At 41.9% G+C, this 21,595-nt stretch overlaps 1 protein-coding gene across 1 annotated transcript in view; it reads left to right on the forward strand.

The window, feature by feature from the left end:
• LOC139743562 (probable helicase with zinc finger domain) overlaps nucleotides 1-20,268 on the forward strand; it is a 38,239-nt gene extending 17,971 nt beyond the window's left edge. Inside the window, exons 9-17 of the mRNA XM_071654042.1 lie at nucleotides 3,939-4,534; nucleotides 6,932-7,276; nucleotides 7,557-7,661; nucleotides 9,691-9,897; nucleotides 10,230-10,602; nucleotides 11,204-11,497; nucleotides 12,086-12,269; nucleotides 13,178-13,424; nucleotides 16,488-20,268. Coding sequence (XP_071510143.1) covers nucleotides 3,939-4,534; nucleotides 6,932-7,276; nucleotides 7,557-7,661; nucleotides 9,691-9,897; nucleotides 10,230-10,602; nucleotides 11,204-11,497; nucleotides 12,086-12,269; nucleotides 13,178-13,424; nucleotides 16,488-18,513 — 4,377 coding nt within the window. The 3' untranslated portion in view covers nucleotides 18,514-20,268. The remainder of the gene's footprint in view (nucleotides 1-3,938; nucleotides 4,535-6,931; nucleotides 7,277-7,556; nucleotides 7,662-9,690; nucleotides 9,898-10,229; nucleotides 10,603-11,203; nucleotides 11,498-12,085; nucleotides 12,270-13,177; nucleotides 13,425-16,487) is intronic.
• Nucleotides 20,269-21,595: the final 1,327 nt, after the last annotated feature.

Consider the following 21,595-nt stretch of genomic DNA (forward strand, 5'->3'; position numbering starts at 1 on the left):
TGAAACTTGCTTTGTTGAGTTATGATAATCTTGTGTTATAATGGACAACTGTGTCAAAGTATTGTCTTGGAACGTATGAAATCATACACCACAAAAGGAAAATAAACGAGACATGAAAACTCGTCACATTGAGGACGAGTTAGGTGATACGCTTGTGGTCATCAGATGACAGTCATCTGTGATCGACAAAGAAAAGAATGTGATATAGGCACCTTGAAGTTATATTGAGCGTACATGCGAAACCGTTTCTGTAACCACTCGGCCACGGGTCATCCACGGAAATGGTAAGACAAAAAAAAAACAATGTATAGATATAACAGGGGGAAAGTCAATGCCCACTCAACCAACGTGGCCGTGTGAACATCTATTGCATTGCTAGACGGAAAAGCGGCCTTGTAACGACTGAGGTCGCTATGCCATTTCTGGCAACTTGGGAAAAATACGTCCCGCAGACATAAAACCTATAATCGGCTGGTTTTGATACCTTGCCTTTAATCACAATTTTCAGTGTAATGACGTCATCAAATTACAAAACAATGACATCGTCTTGAAAGACAATTGTTCAAAGTACAACACCTCAGTCGTCGTCATTACATACTATGATCGGTTTGACAAAGTCAACCTGCAAAATTGTGCTGCAGTCGAAGCAATGTGGTCTCCAACACACAAAAAAGAGGGATATGGCGTGTGTGTGTGTGTCTGTGTGTGTGTATAGGTGCGTTTATATACGTACGTGATTTCTACATGGACGAATATGTAATACAAAATTGAAGAAAAAAAAGTAAAATAGCTAAGTATTTTGTTTCGTGATCTTGTGGGGTTCCAACCCGCAACCTTACGTCTCTGAGACGTCGCCTTTAGCCACTCGGCCATACGTCTCGACGAGAAAATATGGGGAACGTAAACTTATGTATGTGAAAGATACATGAGGAATCGTTTTGTCCACATTCCATTTTCATTTTCAGTTTTAAACTGCAAAATTTTCAATCTGATGAGGAGATTTCAAAGAATAAAATGCATGATTACTGCAGCTTATTGTCTCAGCTACAACATACTAAAGTTTCAGAGGAAATGAAGCAAAATCAGCTGAGATAGAGGTGCTTAAACGTTGTCAAGTCAATGCATGGTTTTAAAAAAAATCACCTCCCATAGACATAACACGGAAACTTGTCCGATTTTGTGTCTTTACTTTTATCACAATTTAAAGTATGATGACGGCATCAAACTAGAAAACATCGATATGGATTTGAAAGACAGTTGTTTAATGTATAATATATTAATCGTACGTTGTCAGTTTGCTATTGACATGACGATCAATCACATGACTATGAGGCAGCTATTAGTACCTGTATGAAATTATTATAGGCATGATTATCAAATTCCCTTAAAATTTCCTTATTATTGCTTTATTTTTACACACAGTTAAGCTATCTCTTTAAACTCGTCACAGTTTAATGAGAATCATGAACATCATACATTAGTACCATATTCAGTTCCATAGCTGATCGCGTTTGCTAATTAATTAAGATTTATTGTCTAGAATGTGCCATATGGCCAACCTGTATACACACGTGGACACACAAACACAATGCTAAATGTATGTATCAAACCTCTGTAACACAACTTTGAACTAACTGTAGAAAGTATCGCTGCACTTATCATACATACTTTTTATCATTATCTGAAACTCCACAAAAACCACTAATTGACAAATAATCATCAATACAGAAGACTGACTTAAAGGAACAATTCAAATACCTTTTTTTACAATGTATAGCTTCTTACATGTATAAAATCAGCACAAAGTAACCACGACTACATTGTGTTACTGAATTGATATGAACAAATTTCATTTTGTTACAATATACCATGATCAGCTTGAAAAGCCCAGCCTGCAATATTTTGCAGCAGTCGAAGCAATGCAGTCTCCAACGATAAACAAAGGGATACTGTGTGAGTGTGTGCGTATAGGTGTGTTTACATGCGAACGTGACTTCTACATGGACGAAGGTGTAGTACTCCATTGAAGAAAAAAAGTAAAAAAAAAAATTATTATTTTCTTTCGTGCTCTTGTGAGGTTCGAACCCGTACGTGTGCAACCTCACGTTTCTGTGACGACACCTCTAACCACTCGGCCATACGTCTCGACGAGAAAATTAGAGGAACGTAAACTTATGTACGTGAAAGATGAATCAGGAATCGTTTCGTCCGCATTCCATTCTCATTTTCAGTTTTAAATTGCAAAATTGTCAACCTGATGAGGAGATTTCAAAGAATAAAATGCATGATTACTGCAGCTTATTGTCACAGCTACAACATACTTAATTTTCAGAGGAAAAGAAGCAAAATCATCTGAGATAAAGGTGCTTAAACGTTGTCAAGTCAATGTATGGTTTTTAAAAAAATCACCTCCCATAGACATAACACGTAAACTTGTCCGATTTTGCGTCTTTACCTTTAATCACAATTTAAAGTATGATGACGTCATCAAATTTCAAAACCATGACATGGACTTGAAAGGCAAATGTTCAAAGTAAAACATATCTGAATTTGGGGTGATATTAAGCTTAAACAATAGAGATACGAGTAAATGAATGTCAGAAAGAGTACCTCAAAAAAATTAATTCCACTTTTTTGATTTCAGATGATGATATGATGACGTCATGAGTTTTCCTGGCAATATTGGTACTTGAAACGTTATTTCCAATTCATATGCTTTTGTAATATGCAATAGAAATATAGGGTCAATGGACGATTTAAAGAGCTATGGCGACATAAACAAAACATGTTTTTTCACTATATTTGCAGAAAGACGCGCGCGCGGAATTTCAACTTTGACGCCAGTGCATTCCTTTGTTATAGGTCAAAATCGATCGGAAATCAATGGATATTGTTACTCAAAGTATCAGAAATCCAAATCAGTCAAAAAAATTGCATTTTCATGTTGGTTACGCCCTCTGCGCGCGAAATTGCGCGGACGGACGCGCGCGCGAGAAAATGTTTGAAACGCTTAGAATTGTCTGAAACTTCGAGATTTCCCATTGGGAAGTCGTTTTGAGCCTTTTAAAATTTTGACGCGCGCAAACGCGCGCATAATGATGACCTTGGTAACTAGCGTTAAAACGTAAGATAGAGCCTGACCTGAACTTTATGTCCACCGAAAATGATACAGAAATGATATCTAGTTATGAAGTTATGATCGATCATGTGACAAGGTCCGAAAATCACAAAATGGCTCCTAGATGACGTCATAGATATGTTACTGTCATGAAAACCTTATTGTGGCTAGATATTGTTATGAGACATGTTGACTGAAAATGTTATGTTATTCCGTAATGTCATTGTTGAGATATTGACGACACAAAATATGGCAGAAAGAAAGAAGAATAAAAAAAAAAGAGAAATTTTGACAATCACAATAGGTGATACGCTGATAGCGTATCACCTAATGGATCATTGTAATGGATGCATGAAATTTTGGAAAATAGGTGAAAACCTTAGATAATAGTTACCGTTGACAAGCAAAGATGTATCCAGTACTTTACGTTCCTGTTTCAAAAGTTGGAAGATCAAGTGATTTGCCATGATCTCTGAAGTCATTCATTTTCATATTTTTATGAGTATTATTGTTTTGGTGTATCAATTTTTGTCCCATGTTTATTACATACTTCGATCCAGAGAAGCAAAATATATTCTTGAATTTTATATGAAAAGCGATGAAATCATGTCTGGGAAGTATTGTGATTCTTTAGCATTCTTGAAAACATATAAAGCAGCTTGATAATGAAATGTCTTTGGGAGTCTTATGAGGAAAGAACTGATTGGAGTACTTGAGTAAGAAACAATGCCAATTGATGCAGTCTCTGATTAGCCGGACAAAGCTATGTTGTACATGATGTTTAGTTTGAATCTGTGCTTTTTCCATTTCGCTATCTCAGCCTTCAAAGCAGCTACAGAATGTTGGTCTCCTCTTCGACGTACACCGGCCTCACTTCTGCATCGCCAGCCTCCTGATGGGAGACTCCAAACGGCAGGCCTCCCAGGAACTCCCAGACAGCTGCCAGGAGTGGAGCAGCAAGATGGGCACCAACAACAACATCAACCCTTTCAACAGCGCCAAGTCGAAGGAGCGCATCTATCGCATCAAGGTCAGGTTCACCTCGCAGATCTTTGGCACCTTTCGCCAGTCGGTGGTGTTTGACTTTGGCACGGAGCCGGCTCTGATGCGCCGTATATCGGTGGACTCGGTCTCACCCACAGACCAGAAGGAACTGGAGGAGGTGCGGGAGACGTTGATGTGCGTCTCCGAGAGATGGGATGGCACCAACGTCTCCATCGTGGAATTCAGTCCATCGCTGTCATTTGGAACAGAGGAGGACCGAGGCCTCAAGTCGTTCTACATGCCGCCACGCTCCACGCAGGAGCTGTTCAAGCGCTCTGTGCTGGACAGGACACTGACCAAGAACAACTACAAGGAAAGGATGCATGATCTGCTGTACATTGAGGAGACGGCCAGGTTCAGAGACATGAGCAAGTGAGTGCAGGTCATGTGCAAATATTTTATGTGTAAAACACTATAGGAATGGTTGAAATTATTAGGTGATCCGAGTATCCTCTCGGATCACCTTCTGTATCTGTACTGATTCTTTGTTCTTCATCTTTTTATTCTTCTTTATTTCTGGGCAAAATTTGTGCAGAGGTTAGCTCAGAAAGTGCATTGCCTTTCAATGTCAAACTTATACCATATATGTATCATGTCCCAAAGACGACAGATCAAGTAAAATCATAGTGATCAGTTGACCGTGACGTCGCTATGACGTCATTATATGAAAACACATTTTCATTCACATCTCTTTAATGGAATGGAATTTTTCAATGAAATTTACGTCACATACATTTCAAGTTATGCGCATTTTACTCATATTCTCAAAATTCATATTTCCTCTTAAAACGTGCGCGTACGCGCGCGTTGAAATATTTGTATGCTCAAATCGAGCTCAAATTTTTTTTGCACACGTTTCAGACCATTTGGAGCATTTTTTGAAAAATTGAAAAAATTGGACGGACGCGTACGCGCGCGCACATATTCGCACACACAGCTAATATGAAACATAAATTTTCAATTTTTTCAGACCGATCGGATGTCCGAAATGTCAAGGAATATTTCTACCAAGTTTCAAGTTGATCCGATTCAATATGACGTCATACGGGCCCGTCAAATTCAAAATTCCGCGCGTGCGTCAATGGGGATACACAGTGCAACTATGCCAAAAAACCGCCAATTTTAGATCGGATTTTACTCGTCAGGATGGATGATGACCCCCCATTTTCTTTACATATTCTGAAAGCTGATGAGTTGTACATGTCATTTCATGGGCTGCCTATGCTGACAAAATGATTAAAAGATATCAAATTTCTTAATAAAGTAAAAAAAGTAAATTTTCAAAATGACGTCATCAAATTTCAAGTTTACTCGAGCGTATCTCACTTATCCTTTGCCAATTTTCACCCAAATTTCAATATGTTGTAGCTTATGAAATGTTCTTTCATAAATGTAATTACACAATTTTGATTAGATGACGACATCACCTCGTAAAAATGGATTGAAGGTAACCTTGTCAAATTTGACCAGTTTACGTGTAATCTCTATGGGAGTGCAATTTTTATGGAAATGAAAATTGACATGACTATCTTTATCGAGCACTAGCTCACTTATGCTTTGGTGAATTTCTCTAAGATTTTGATATGTTGTAGCTGAGACGTAGGGCTATCGTAAGTGTGCCCTTTGTTTTTTCATACGTTGTCGGGATCACGTGAAAAAACTTGGTTGAAATTAAAGCTTATCTTCGATGTATGGAAATATTTCTTTCTTTCTGCAACTTTCTTTGCAATAACTCAAGAAAAACATACCCTATCACCACCATATTTTGCATATGTTTAGTTCATGTCACGAACATTATTTCACAAAATAACAACTACTTGATCAGACGCCATCTTGGGTATGTAAATTAGGGTCAAAGGTCATAGATGTTTCATCCTGTATCTTGGTAAATATATGTCCTATCTTTCTCATATTTTGCACACGTAAAGACCATGTTACAAGAATCATTTCACAAAATAACCACTAATTGCTCAGATGCCATCTTGTGTGGCAAAGTGGGGACAAAGGTCATATGTACTTCTTTCTCAATCTTCGCTATTACGTGTTATCTCTATGGGAGGGAGTTTTTCTAGATGTGAAAATTGACATGACTCTCTTTATCGAGCACTATCTTACTTATGCTTCGGTGAATTTCTCTCAGATGTTAGTATGTTGTAGCTGAGACTTTGCACTATCAGGACTCGAATCATTGATCCAAAAAAAAAATCGGATCACCTAATTTGTCAGTGTTGACAAATTCCAAGTCTAGTTAAGATAATGATTGTTTTAAAGTTGTGTCAGTGTGTGAAGCTCTGTGGGGATGGTTGAAAGTACTAGGATACTGATTGAAATTATTAGGATAATGATTGTGTTAAAAGTTGTCTCTGTGTGTAAAGCTGTATGGGGATGGTCGAAACAATTAGGATAATGATTGAAATTATTAGGATAATGATTATGTTAAAGTTGTGTCAGTGTTGAGTAAAAATGACTGAATAAAGATGTTGTCATATCATCTTCTTTGCCACCCTTCAACCAAGCATGATGAAATCCAGGCAGAAGTCAACACTGAGATGTGCTGATTTAATTGCATGTTGCTTTTCTCTTATTAGTATCAGCTAGGCTTGTTGACTTTTATGTATCAGTGTTTTTGTTGCCATGTGCTGCCAACTCAGAAATTGTCTTTGTTTATAGACAATAGTGCTGATGTACATGCATGATGCCTTGAACACAGAGTGTTTAAGTAGCACATTGAGTTAGCATAATGAACATTACACACTCTTTGTTTTCCAGGTTCAACATCCGCACGGTCCTCCAGATGGCCTCCACTTTCATGCTGGTGCCATCCCGGAACAGCGGTGTGCGCTATGCCCAGGACGGCCAGCTCTTTGCCCTCATGCGCCTGACAGATGACCTGACGGGGGACACGCCCGGTGGTAGACTGGTCCTCAACAGCTGCAACTCAGTACTGCTGGCCCCCACCAAGGAGGGAGGGATGCCAGCCAAGGTGTATGAAGCACCCATCACTGAGAAGAGCAAGGACTCCATCTACCTGACTCTCAGCAAACAGTTTGTGGAGGATCTGAACCTCAAGGACAACTCCCAGATCAGGGTGGAGATCCAGTTCCAACTGAACAGGTGGGTAGTTATTTTATCTCTCTGAACATGGACATCGTATGAATGACTCTACTTCAACTGTTGTGTGATCCAAAGTACTTTTTTTTTCCCTCAAGTACCTTGTTTATTTTACCATATATCATCACATTTTTGTGTGTGGTCACGGTGTGTTTGTTGTTTGAAAGCCAAAGTTTATTTTGTGGAAATGAACCATTCCCACCCCATTCCCACCCCACCCACCCTCAAAATTGTTTCACATTCATGTGAGGTGTATGTTTGCTTGTTTATTTGTTTTGCCCAGGCTCCCTCTATGCGAAATGCACTATGCGGTCGACAAGGTACCAGACATGAGTATTCTGTTTCCTGACGTTCAGAATAACACCAAGATACCCTGGACACCAAACAAGTGAGTAGGAAGAGAAGAAAAATCAAGCACACTCGCCATGTTCAACTGAATGTGTTCCCTACTTATCACGTATGTGTGGTCTCAAATGTTTGTGTGTGTGTGTGTGTGTGTGTGTGCCCATGTATGCTATTGTTTACTTTTTCATTAAGATAAATTCATGGGCCCGAATTCACGAAGGTGGTACAATCTTTGTCCATGGTTTAAACCATGGAAAAAGACCGTAGTTTCGCATGGGGCGCCAAGTGTTGCATGGCCTATTTCGTTACAAAATCAGTCACTTCATCAACGAAATGACTGATTTACGAAACTACAATCTTTGTCCATGGTTTAAACCATGGAGAAAGATTGTACCACCTTCGTGAATTCGGGCCATGCGGTCTAACTGCTACTTTGTACAACCTTTGTTTGTCCCCGCCGAACGAGTTCGAGCAGGGGACTATGAAACGGGCTCCGTACGTGTGTGTGTCCGTGTGTCCGTCCGTCCGTCCGTCCGTCCGTCCGTCCGTCCGTCCGTGTGTGCGTCCGTGTGTGCGTCCGTGTGTGATCAAAATGTTCAAAATGCTACTCCTTCGCCATTTCTAACCCGATTTTGATTCTGTTTGCTTTATATGATAGCACTACATGAGAGCTTTGAAACTTCTATACAGAATTGCAGTTGTGACCTTTGACCTTGACCTTTGACCTATATTGTACATTTTGCTTCAAAATGCTACTCCTTCGCCATTTCTAACCCGATTTTGATTCCGTTTGCTTTATATGATGGCACTAGGTGAGGGCTTCAAGACTTCTACACAGAATTTTGACCTTTGACTTCTTTGACCTTTGACCTTGATTTTTGACCTATATTGTACATTGCCTACAAAATGCTACTCCTTCGCCATTTCTAACCCGATTTTGATTCCGTTTGCTTTATGTGATGGCACTAGGTGAGGGCTTCAAAACTTCTACACAGAATTTTGACCTTTGACTTCTTTGACCTTTGACCTTGATTTTTGACCTATATTGTACATTTTGCTACAAAATGCTACTCCTTCGCCATTTGTAACCCGATTTCAATTCCGTTTGCTTTATTTGATGGCACTAGGTGAGGGCTTCAAAACTTCTACACAGAATTTTGACCTTTGACTTCTTTGACCTTTGACCTTGATTTTTGACCTGTATTGTACATTTTGCTACCAAATGCTACTCCTTCGCCATTTCTAACCCGATCTCGATTCCGTTTGCTTTATGTGATGGCACTAGGTGAGGGCTTCAAAACTTCTACATAGAATTTTGACCTTTGACTTCTTTGACCTTTGACCTTCATCTTTTTACCTATATTGTACATTTTGCTACTAAATGCTACTTCCGGCGGGGACATATGTTACGCACCGCGTAATTTCTACTTTTCCTTGTTTTATTGGCAGTTATTACAGCATGCATGGTGACACATGTTGCTAGTGATAGTAGTAATACCATGCATTCCCGTTATAACAAACATGGTTATAGCAAAATTTCATATACAATGAAGTAAAATTCAGGTCCCAAAATTCTCATCTATATTTCTTCATATACTTATTTGTTTGGCTATAAGAAAATTTCAGTATAACGAAAAAAAAAAAAAAAAAAACTGCCGGCCCCGAGACCCTCGTTATACCAGGAGTTGCCTGTACTACCTAGTAGTTCAAAGAGTTCTTTATCGCAAGCTCATTGTGTAAAGTAGAGATTACAATGTCATAGGAATGTATATACTGCAGTCATCATTTGATTTCCAGGGCCCTGTTGCTTAATAAGTTGAGATCTAACATAAGTCTGTGAATACTCAGTTCCAATTGGTTGATACCGAACTTACGTTTGATTGCACCTTTTTATGCAACAGGGAATTGGTGTCATGAATTTTTGTGGTGAAGTCAATGAATACATGCTGCAAAAATCATAATCTTAGGGTTCTATCGCTCAAAAGAAATATATTTTTGTTATGGTTCTCTGTTGTGAAAATAGTCCCAAACAAGCAGCTCTCTCATGTTTTCTTGTCTAAACATCTCATTAGACAATGGAGCGACAGGCTGGACATGCAGATGAACAGCAAACAGCGAGAGGCTATTGTTGCCATGACAACCCCTCTGAACCACCAGCTGCCTCCCATCTTCCTGGTGGGGCCGTACGGGACTGGCAAGACCTACACCCTGGCCCATGCCACTAGGCTTATCCTTCAACAGCCCAACACTAGGATTCTCATATGCACACACTCAAACAGGTTTGTACAACATTCATTCTATCATTCAAAACCAAGGCTTCTTGGGGTTTGTGGCATGAATAGGCAATAAATTTCAAAATCACTGTGAAGATTCAGCCTTAAGTTTAGTAAGATCTAACTAACAAACAGGACCTTGTGCTACTTGTGTATGTGGTAAACTTTGAAACCATGCTATATCACGAGCAGAAATATTTTCTGTTAGGAGATGCAATCTTGGCATGATGAGGATTGTTTGATTTCACATGAAGGATATATTTACCACAAAGCAGACTTCTAGAATTCGGAATTACTTCTTACGCTGACACCATCTCTTGTCCATACGTCCTCCACAGTGCTGCTGACCTGTACATCCGAGACTACTTTCACTCCTTCGTAGAGTCGGGCAACACTGCTGCCCGCCCCCTTCGCATCTACTTCAAGGATCGATGGGTGCAGACTGTGCACCCTGTGGTGCGCCTCTACTGCTCCCTGTCTGAAAGCGAGGACCGCTTTGTGATGCCATCCCGGGAGGAGGTTGAGAAGTACCGGGTTATCGTGGCGACGCTGAGCACGTCCCGCTTCTTGACCCATCTGAAGCTTGAGTCTGGCTATTTCACCCACATCCTGCTGGATGAAGCTGCCCAGGCCATGGAGTGCGAGACTGTCATGCCTCTAGCCCTGGCCAACAAGAACACCAGGATTGTGCTGGCGGGTGACTACATGCAGGTGAGTGCAGGAATGCTGTCTTTACGTCTGTCTCTCTTGTGTTCTATTCCCTATTTTAACTTCTGTTCTCAGTATGAATCACTTGAAAGTTATGAACGCTTTGTTGTTCGTGCTCATTTCTAGATTTCTAGTTGTCAGACTTATAGCTTCAAGTTTCGCACTGTGAAGATCAAGCTCGGATGATTGAATTACTCTGCAGCCATATAGATTTTTGACATGCCCAGAAGTTCAGTGTAGGCACTGTAATGTGTTGTTGCAGATCGTAAGTTCCATTCCGGACACTACATCAGGTAATATCTTATTTTGTCATCCTAATTTAAATATATAAATCCTTGCAGCTTACATGCTCTACTGGGTTTTGCACCCAAGTTTGGTGCTTTAAATTCCGGTTTCATATACATGTATATTGGCTCAACTTCTTTATTGTCAGTTCTTATAATGAAATGTTACAAATTTTAACTTCCTGAAAGCCTCACAGAACTCTTTGCAGACGTATCTCATTGTTGCCTCACGCTAGCAACACCTCGTACATTTCATGACTTGTGCCTTACGTATGGATGAATACAACGTCTTGCCTGTCTTTTCCTTTGGGATGCCCCAGATAAGTCCCCAGGTGCACAGCCCATTTGTGAGGGAGCGGAGACTCCACATATCCCTGCTGGAGCGTCTCTATGACCACTACCCCGTCAGCCACTCCTGCAAGATCCTCCTCTGCGCCAACTACCGCTCTCACGATGCCATCGTTGACTTCACCTCTGACCTCTTCTACGAGGGCAAGCTCCTGGCCTCGGGCAAGCAGCCAAGCCACCCCAAGTGGCATCCTCTGACCTTCTTCACGGCCAGAGGAGAGGATGTGCAGGAAAAGAACAGCATTTCCTTCTACAACAATTCCGAGGTAATCACCATCATCTTACCAGTTTTTATCCAGGCTGGAATTACCTCACATCTCTCATGTCAATAGCTCTCTCACCTTGTTGCCATCTTTCCAAAATTGGAGCATCCTTCTTTCTCAAGCCAACCCTCTCAAACGCTTCTTCTACCTGTCTCATCCATGTTACCAAACTTTTAGATATTTTTGACATTCAGATTTCTCCTTGGGTAATGGGTATTTTTGCCAGACTCCAAAACTAGTCATCAAAGTCATTGTAGAAACAATACTGCAGCATCAATATTGGCCTTCTGTCGGAATTCAAGTTGACACTACTACATGGATTGTACGCTGGATATGGAATGTTCAGCAGCTTTCCTTCTTTTTTCCTTCAAGAAATAACAGATGTCTTGCTGCTGTATCTGGATGAAAAGCTAAGGTGTTGTGGTTTTTGGTTCAATGCGTTGATTCCATGAACTTAGATAACAGTTGGCTATTTCTGGTTGCTATGTACTTACTGCTGCAAGAATGAAATGAATAGAGTACTGTCTGAAATTTCAAAGCAACACAGTGATGTACAGTTTGACATTTTTTTTCCCATCATGCCTCCAACAGGTGTTTGAGCTTTGTGACCGTGTAGAGGAACTTCAGAAAGGGTGGCCTGGAGAATGGGGAACCTGCGATGAGAATAGCATAGGTGTTGTCACGCCGTATGCAGACCAGGTCTTCCGTATCAGGCACGAGCTACGAAAGAGGAAGCTCTTCACTGTCTCTGTGGAGAGAGTCATGAATGTCCAAGGTAAGATAATGAAAATGGCAGAGATATACTGTCAGGATACTCAATAGGTGCGTCAGACTGGCAAAAGATCGAGAAGTTTAAGATTGCAAAGTCTTCGCAAATCTTTTGATATCTGGTCACATTAGCAGTCAAAGTTCTTAATCTGTGGATCGAGAAGTTTGGGTCGCTGGTGCACGTGTGCAAGAAAGAAGAAATAGCGCACGATCTGATGGCTGATGATTGTGACGTAACAATGCACACCTATACATCACAATGACTGCTCGCTTCAGAGGCACCGCCTGCAAACAGATGGTTGACTGGTCACGTGACAAAGATTGCGAAGTTTCAGTTTCTAGCGATCACACTGGCAAAAGATCAAGAAGTTTGGTGGGGGTGGGAGAAATGTCCCTTGTTGGAGTTAGAAGTTTCGGGAGAAGTTTGACAAGAAGTTTGGCAGGAAATTTGCAGTTACGCTGGCAGAACTTTGAGATCTTAAAGATCGCAATCGTAAACTTCTTGATCTTTTGCCAGTCTGACTATGCATATTAACAGCATTTGGTGTGATTGATACAAGGGAAAAGATAAGAGTAACAGGCTTTGATGACTTGTTATGTGAAACAAGTTGATGGGAGCAAGTTTGTTAGACAGACCATGGAGCACAGGATCGAAGGAGAAGAGATGGGAAGGCCACAAACAGATAGATGAAAGGATTGTGTAAATGAGAACATGAAACAGGTAAATCTGGATTTGATAACAGAAGAACTAGATGAAAAAGCAGTGATGAGGCAACCTGATGCCCTATGAATGGGACCAAGGGGATGATCTAGAGATGATGATAGTGATGATAACCATATTAATGACTGCAGTCCAATAATCTTATAAACCAAGTAAGGAATGATACAAACTTCCACCTGGTAATCCTTCCACAGGTAAGCAGTTCCGGGCACTCTTCATCAGCACAGTCCGAACCCATCACACCTGTAAACAGATCGTCAGGTCTCCCAAGAAGTCATCAGGCAAGTCCAAGGAACCTCCTCCACAGTCCTCCAGCGAGGATGAGCCGGACTATGGGTTCCTGTCCAACGACAAGCTTCTGAACACTGCCATCACCAGAGCTCAGTCTCTTGTGGCTGTTGTTGGCGATCCCATCTCAGTCTGTTCCATCGGCAAGTGCAGGTTAGTTCTCCAGAGCGTCTCACAGGTCAAACCACCATGCAGCTTGAGGCACACCTCCTCTAAAACAATGCCAAAAGACACTCAATGTAGACGATGATTTACATGGTAGGGAAAATAGTGAATGTCCCCCTCCCATTCACTTCTATTGATTGGGCTATATAGGTCAAAGTTATGTTGTTCCGTAGTGTTTACCATTGATATATAAGAAATTGTTTGATATAGAATATAAGCTATACCAAAAACACCCAAAGGATCAAAGAATTTACTGCATGGAATGTGACACGACATTATATGCTCCTGCGACAATTGCTCTGGTCTTATTTTCTCCAAGGAAGTAGGTGTAGTTTGATGTGTGGATTAGGATAAGGTTAGGGTTATGTTTGTGGGTAGAGTTTATGTTTATGTTTGCTTTAGTGTGCAGATACTTCATGGGAGTAATTGCCGCAGGAGCAAATGTCATGGAACAATCAAAGACATATTTCTTGCAGATGTTTAATTTGGACTGGGTCTGAGTGAGATGTAAGGGTATTATCCTTATGAAAGGTACACTAACATTCTTTGTACCCACTGAGATGATAGCAAAGTATGTAATACCTTGCCAGAGGAACTTGGCTCATCAACCTCAGTGACAGTTTTCAAAAAGAATTTCAAAAAGTACCGATGTTCTTTTTTACCTCGTCATCTAGACAGTTTTACCATGTGTGGCACATTGATCAGTTTGATTAGAAATGTGTTATAAAAGACTATTTATTATTATGGTATCATTATTAGCTCACCTGAGCCAAAGGCTCAAGTGAGCTATTGCGATCGCCCTTCGTCCGGCGTCCGTCGTGCGTCGTGCGTCGTCCGTCGTCCGTCGTCCGTCGTCCGTCGTCCGTCGTGCGTCGTCCGTCGTGCGTCGTGCGTAAACTTTTTACATTTTCATCTTCTTCTTGAAAACCCCAAGACCGATTTTCATCAAACTTGGCAGGTAGCATCCCTAGGGGGTTAGGAACTCAATTTGTTAAAATGGGCACCATGCCCCACCCAGGGGGCCCCCAGGGGGGCCCAAACCCCCCAAAATTAAAGAATCTGTAAAAATCTTCTTCTCTAGAACCAGAAGTGATAGAGCTAAGTTAATAATATGAGTTAGTACATTGATGACTGTAGTTTCAAGTTTGTTCATGGCAGAGTCAGGGGTGCCCCCCTTGGGACCCAGGGGAGGGGGGTGGGGAAGGGTTCTAATGGGGCCTAAATTGTACATTTTCATCTTCTTCTTGAGAACTCCATGACCCATTTTCACCAAACTTGGCAAGTAGCATCCCTAGGGGGTTAGGAACTCCATTTGTTAAAATGGGCACCATGACCCACCCAGGGGGCCCCCAGGGGGCCCAAACCCCCCAAAATTAAGGAATCCGCAAAAATCTTCTTCTCTAGAACCAGAAGTGATAGAGCTAGGTTAATACTATGAGTTAGCACATTGATGACTGTAGTTTCAAGTTTGTTCATGGCAGAATCAGGGGTGCCCCCCTTTGGACCCAGGGGGGGGGGGGGGGGGGGGGTGAGGAGGGGTCCTAATGGGGCCTAAATTGTACATTTTTATCTTCTTCTTGAGAACCCCAAGACCGATTTTCATCAAACCTGGCAGGTAGCATCCCTAGGGGGTTAGGAACTCAATTTGTTAAAATGGGCACCATGCCCCACCCAGGGGGCCCCCAGGGGGGCCCAAACCCCCAAAAATTAAGGAATCTGTAAAAATCTTCTTCTCTAGAACCAGAAGTGATAGAGCTAAGTTAATAATATGAGTTAGTACATTGATGACTGTAGTTTCAAGTTTGTTCATGGCAGAATCAGGGGTGCCCCCCTTGGGACCCAGGGGAGGGGGGTGGGGAAGGGTTCTAATGGGGCCTAAATTGTACATTTTCATCTTCTTCTTGAGAACTCCATGACCCATTTTCACCAAACTTGGCAGGTAGCATCCCTAGGGGGTTAGGAACTCCATTTGTTAAAATGGGCACCATGACCCACCCAGGGGGCCCCCAGGGGGCCCAAACCCCCCAAAATTAAGGAATCCGCAAAAATCTTCTTCTCTAGAACCAGAAGTGATAGAGCTAGGTTAATACTATGAGTTAGCACATTGATGACTGTAGTTTCAAGTTTGTTCATGGCAGAATCAGGGGTGCCCCCCTTTGGACCCAGGGGGGGGGGGGGGGGGGGGTGGGGGTGAGGAGGGGTCCTAATGGGGCCTAAATTGTACATTTTTATCTTCTTCTTGAGAACCCCATGACCCATTTTCACCAAACTTGGCAGGTAGCATCCCTAGGGGGTTAGGATCTCAATTTGTTAAAATGGGCACCATGCCCCGCCCAGGGGGCCCCCAGGGGGCCCAAACCCCCCAAATGAAGGAATCTTTAAAAATCTTCTCTAGAATCAGAAGTTATAGAGCTGAGATAATACTATGAGTGAGTACAGTAATGACTGTAGTTTCAAGTTTGTTCATAGGAGATCCAGGGGTGCCCCTCTTGGGGGTGGGGGGGGGGGGGGGGTGGTTGGAAGGGTCCAAATGGAGGCCTGAATTGTACATTTTCATCTTCTTCCTGAAAACCTCATGATGGATTTTTGTCAAACTTGGCAGGTAGCATCCCTAGGTGGTCAGGATCTCAATTTATCAAACTGGGCACCATGCCCCACCCAGAGGGTCCCAGGGGCCCCAATTCCCCCAAATTAAGGAATCTTGAAAAAATTGGGCCCTTATTGTACATTTTCATCTTCCACTTGAGAATGCCTCGTCAAATTTTGGTAGAGCTGTGAATAATTTAGATTAGTGACTGCGTGAAAGGTGAACTTGCGATACTCAGGTGAGCGCTAGACCCGCGGGTCTCTTGTTATAAACCTGCTATGAATCAGTTTACCCATACGGCTGCATGGGGACATGCTGAGAAACATCCAGTGAAGTATCATGATAGACATGTTTCTTAGAAGGATTACTTCTCCTTTATTGTATATTTTGTACAAAGAATATTGAGATGAGAAATGTTGTTGATAGTAATGTTTATTTTGGATTCTTTTGTTTTGTAAATACAGAAAACTTTGGGAGAAGTTCATCTCAGCATGCAGTGAAAATGGCAGCCTCCATGGCTGTACCTTTGCCTCCATCCAGGCCCAGCTTTCCAATGTGGAGATGAAGAAGACCTATGTCCTCAACCCACTGGCAAAAGAGTTCATCCCTCGAGCACTTCGCAACCAGATGATGGGGGCGCCCTTCATACAGGGTACACCACCTCATGGTGTGGCTGCCATAAACCAGAGTCTTCATCGCAGCATGCTGTCTCCAAGTAACACCCCAACTCCTCAGGTCCCTGGTGGCCAGGTGCCCTTCTTTGGTGGAGTACGCACGGTTCCGAGCCCGATTGCAGGTGCAAGTTTGGTGCGGTCTGCAAGCCCTGTGCCAGGAATAGACCCCTACACGGGACAGCGCCTCGTGTACGTCCCCATAATGCCAATGCCTTTTCCTCTGAGGATGATGCACCCCAATGCCTACTTTCCCACGTTCCACCCTCACTATCCCATCATTGACCCTGCAGTGCCTTATCAGTACATGCATCATGGTGGCTTTGGGATCCCACCAGGCATGAAGCCCACCCACATGCCTTCAGGATCACCAGCACATCAGGCCAATCAGGACAAGACTCAGGGAAATACTGCCAAGGATGGACCGGCACCAGGAGGTGTTCCTCAGCAAACAGCATCTACGCAGCAGATGCCAGCATCGCCTGCAAGAGACCAGCGCACAGGGAGCCCCATGGTGGGACAGCAGGCAGCCAGCAGGGGGAGTGGCGGCCATGAGAGACAAGAAGTTGTCGCCAAAATAGAGGAAATGCAGATCAACGAGGAGTACAATTATCTGCTGAGGACCAGAGGACAACATTATGCAGACAACTTCTTAGCCAGTGTCAAGAGATCTCAGTCACCAAAAATAGGTCCCATGCGTCCCAGGAGTGACATCCTCCCACAGAGCAAAGTGCCCATGCAGCATCAGCAAGGCCCGCAAAGACACTCATCGCACACTGAGGTAGCAGAGCCAGTAGCCACTAGTTCACAACAGCATGTTTTCAACAAGGGTGTGAACCACTGGAATGCAACTGAGAGTGCTCCAAAGGATAGGGACCCCTGGCCTATTGCAAAAGGACCTCGCAGCCCAAGGGATACCCTGGATTTCCCAGGGCATCAGCCTAGGATGAGGGACCCTGCAATCATCGATCAGAGACCAGCCTACCATTACGAGGAGCAGACTCGCAGGACACCGTACAGTCCACTGGACTCAATGCCACCTGATGTGTTAGTTGACTCCCACATGCCACCATACCGTGATCATGAAGCTGCACATAAGATGGACTTCTGTCCGCAGGTTAGTGACTTGAGTCCGCGTACTCCTGCCAATTTCCTAGATGGCAGTCCTGAAGCTAGTCCTCTTGAGCTACCAAGTCCATTTGGCAATTGCAACTCCACCTTCTTAGGCAAGCCACAGAAGAGCAGCTTTCCATTCAATGGAACCAGTCCAGTCTCATCACCAAGGGGAGACCCAAACCACCTTGCCCCTCCTACAAGCCAAGTGAGCTACGGTCATCATGCTGGGGCATCCCAAGATCATACCTTCCGACCAGTCAGCAAGGACGATGGCCCAGCCAGTCCACTTGGCATGCGCTCTTCTGTAGGCCATCAGAGATGGCCGGCAGCATCCAACAGCTATGCAAGCACGCCTTCTCCCCAACACCAGGAAAACTACAACAACTATCGGCAGTCACCAGGTATGCAGAACTTCAGCCCCACCACCCCAAGCTTATCCAGCCAAGAGAGCCTTCCAAGTCCATCTTCCCCTTACAGCCAGGGCAGCACTGGCAACCTGTTTGGTATCTCCAGCACGAGCCCTACCAACTTCAAGGAAGAGGGCAAACCTTGCATGTCCTATGCCAGCGCACTCAGGGCCCAGCCCAAGTCCAAGACACGACCTAAGGATGAGAGAACCAAGACTGCATCTCCAGATCCCTTGAGCCTCATCAAGGACCTTGGCAACAGGCAGACCAAGGACGGATTTTACTCCATTTTCTGAAGAGCCCACAAGAGAAAAAAGTCACATGAGATAGCAAACCAAGAATTAGTTATCAGTCGTCGTATATAACCCCAAATTTCTTTTGGTCACAGGGTTGTCAACCTCAGCTTTGTCAGTGCTCTTGTGTACAGATGGCATACTCTTCCTTTTACTTTGATATCAGCAAAGTATTCCACATCATACATTGGAGGATTTTTACAGGGCTGACCATACATCAGTTGTGCAAGTTAGACCACAGCATGCCATCATATGCCGTACAGGCAACACCTTGCAGACTCCACAAACATGTACTCAAATAAAAGAGGAAAGAAAACTCCTACAAAAGCATAGACACATATTTATGAGTCAAGAGGCTTTCAGTGAGCTGACGTTATTCACCATTGCTGCTCTGCAAGACCAGAATCAATAACAGTATTCTTGGCTACTCCCCCACCCCCCTCTCAACTGCACACACAAACATCATCAAAAGCAGTAGACTAACATGAAAATGAAAACTGAACATTAACAGCACAAAATTACCTCCAGACAAAATGCACTATCCGCTGCAATATGTTTCTGAATTGCAAGATCCTGCCTGTGAAAGTAAAACCAATGCGGAGTTTTTTTCTGGTTTAGCATTCCAAAAACAATGTGTGGTTGATTTGATTTTTTTTTTTTTTTTTTAGCTATAGTCCATTCTTGGATGAGAAAAATAGAAGAAAAAAATACACGAAGTACATTCGATTGTACATACATTTTTTATTGTCATTTTGCATACAGAGTAAAAATCTGGCATTCCATATTTTCTTTAGAGTTTGGCTATTACGGTGCGCAGAACTGAATGTTAAGGAGGGATGTTTTCAGTAAATTGTTGTGTGATTCTTGTAGATGTATTAATGACCCACCCTGCAGCTTCCTCTTGCTGACATGAGGATTAAATCTCCTGGCTCATGCAGCAGCGGTTCCTATGATTGAATTCAACGGTTCCACATCATCAAATCATGTAGAAATTTGTACATACTGGTCCAGCTGTGTTCCGGTCTGACTTGTTTTGCTGTGTTTCTATTTCCAAGTCCCTGTGTTCTAGTGTCATATGAGAGGAATGGTTTTCGAAGTGTTTCTCACATGTTTTCAGTGAAACAGTGACAAGATAGTGGTCTTTGTGTCTGTCGGAAATGTTGACAGTGTTGATTATAGTGATGTGTCAAAGCTTGGAATATATTGAGTTGTGTTGTGTAGTTTTCCATATTTGGTATATCACATGCACCACCAACAAGTTTGGTATCTCTACAATGTGTTGCATGATATTGCTCAGTTAAGAAGTACATTTGTTATTGTGGCTATTCATATATTCCTGATTGTGTTAGTATTACACTGAAGCAGAAATTTTACTGCAAATCTATTACTCTCTTTGTATGTTCATAAAAAGAAAAATGTGCCAAAAAAAGGAAAAAAACCCACAAAGAAACAAAAACATTAGGATAGCGTGTAGATTTTGTAGTGTTTGTGTCGAATATATGAGCTACCGTTTCAACAATAGGTATTTCTAGTCCAATATATATATATTCTCCATTTGTAATATAGTATATACTAGTACATATGAGTGATATTATTTTGTGAATACTATTTAGTCACTTCTGTGGGCACAAATTTTGCTGGTGGTTTAAGCACATTTAGTCACAAGGATGTTTTCAGCAAACTTGTATTTAAGTACTGTACATTTTTTTTTTCAAGTACCTCTCTGTACATTGTGTAAATAAGAATCAAATTATTGGTTACAAGACAAAAAAAAAAAAAGAAGAAAAAAAAGGAGGTCGGGTAATTTGTTTAATTGATATCAAGAAAAGGGCGCATCCACGTCTGATCGACCAAACAGTGAAATCTTGCATTATCCTTTGACATTCCTGTCCATGTGGTTGCAGTGAAATTGTACTTCTTTGCTTACAAAGGTAGCAGTCTCCACCAAACTGGTCCCATCAAAAATTTTGCCAGGTTTCCCACTTACGGCATCAGCTGGCACCAGAAATTTGTAGCTCACAGTGTGACTCCAGCTCCCCATAACTCTGGGGGAGAAGGATTGAGTGTCATACCCAGATTTCCTGCTGCGTGTTTGCTCAAGGTGTCTTCCAGCCACATGGAAGCAAGGAGTTTTATCGTTCAGTCAAGAGTATCTCACTGTGACCATAAATTGAGCACAATGTCAAATTTCATGATTTGAGCGGATGATGAAAACAATGTCAAGCCCATTTTGTGCATAGAACCTCCCTCCCCACAGATATGTAATAAGTGGGGCTGCCACATTCAATGATGTGAGAGTGTTGGTTACCTTTGCATATACTGTAATAGATTAGCGGGCAAAAAGAAAAGGTTGATGCAGTTGCCAATTTTTAGAACTTACATGAGCATTTATTTGGATTTTTTATTTTGATTGTTACACAAATATTTGATAAATCTTTTGAAAACATTGAATCATGTACAAAACTCTCAGGGTACATTTCATAGACCTTAAAAAAAAAGTAATAAAAGAATCTGTGTGAGAGCATTGTAAATATATTGTCCATTATAAGGAGTGTTGCTGCTTGCACATTGTTAAATATGTCTCATGTTTCAAAAAATACACACATGAAACCAAGAAAGATTATGTTTGCTATGAATCAATTTACAAGCTGATTGAAAATGTTCATGAAAGTGCATATTCTTAATGATTTTTTTGTTTTGCTTTTGTTCTTGGGGTGTTTTTTTCTGTGAGATCTAGACATTGAGCCATAGTCTTGTGTCAGTCCAGATATCACACCTTAGTCAAATCTGGGTTATTTTCTTCTACTAGAAAGAAAAAAAAAACGTAATGTAAATATGCTCTGGACTATCAATTAATATCTGAAGCATTTGTACAGATTCTTTGGGAAAAAAAAAGAGGATATTTTCAAATGACTGCTCTCTATTTGTGAAGTAGTGAGGGCCATGTCGGTTTATTTAGTTCATAAGTTACCTGTAAATAATATGCTTATGTATATACATATTCTTGTGTTTGTTGTGTAGAGTGAAATCTTTTTGTACATACAACCTTTTTCCATCATCACTCTTTTGTGTCCAGTAGTGAGCT

This window comes from Diadema antillarum, unplaced genomic scaffold (assembly GCF_040938485.1).
Source record: "Diadema antillarum isolate AM-2024a unplaced genomic scaffold, OU_Dant_1.0 seq00001096_RagTag, whole genome shotgun sequence".
Lineage (NCBI taxonomy): Eukaryota > Metazoa > Echinodermata > Echinoidea > Diadematoida > Diadematidae > Diadema > Diadema antillarum.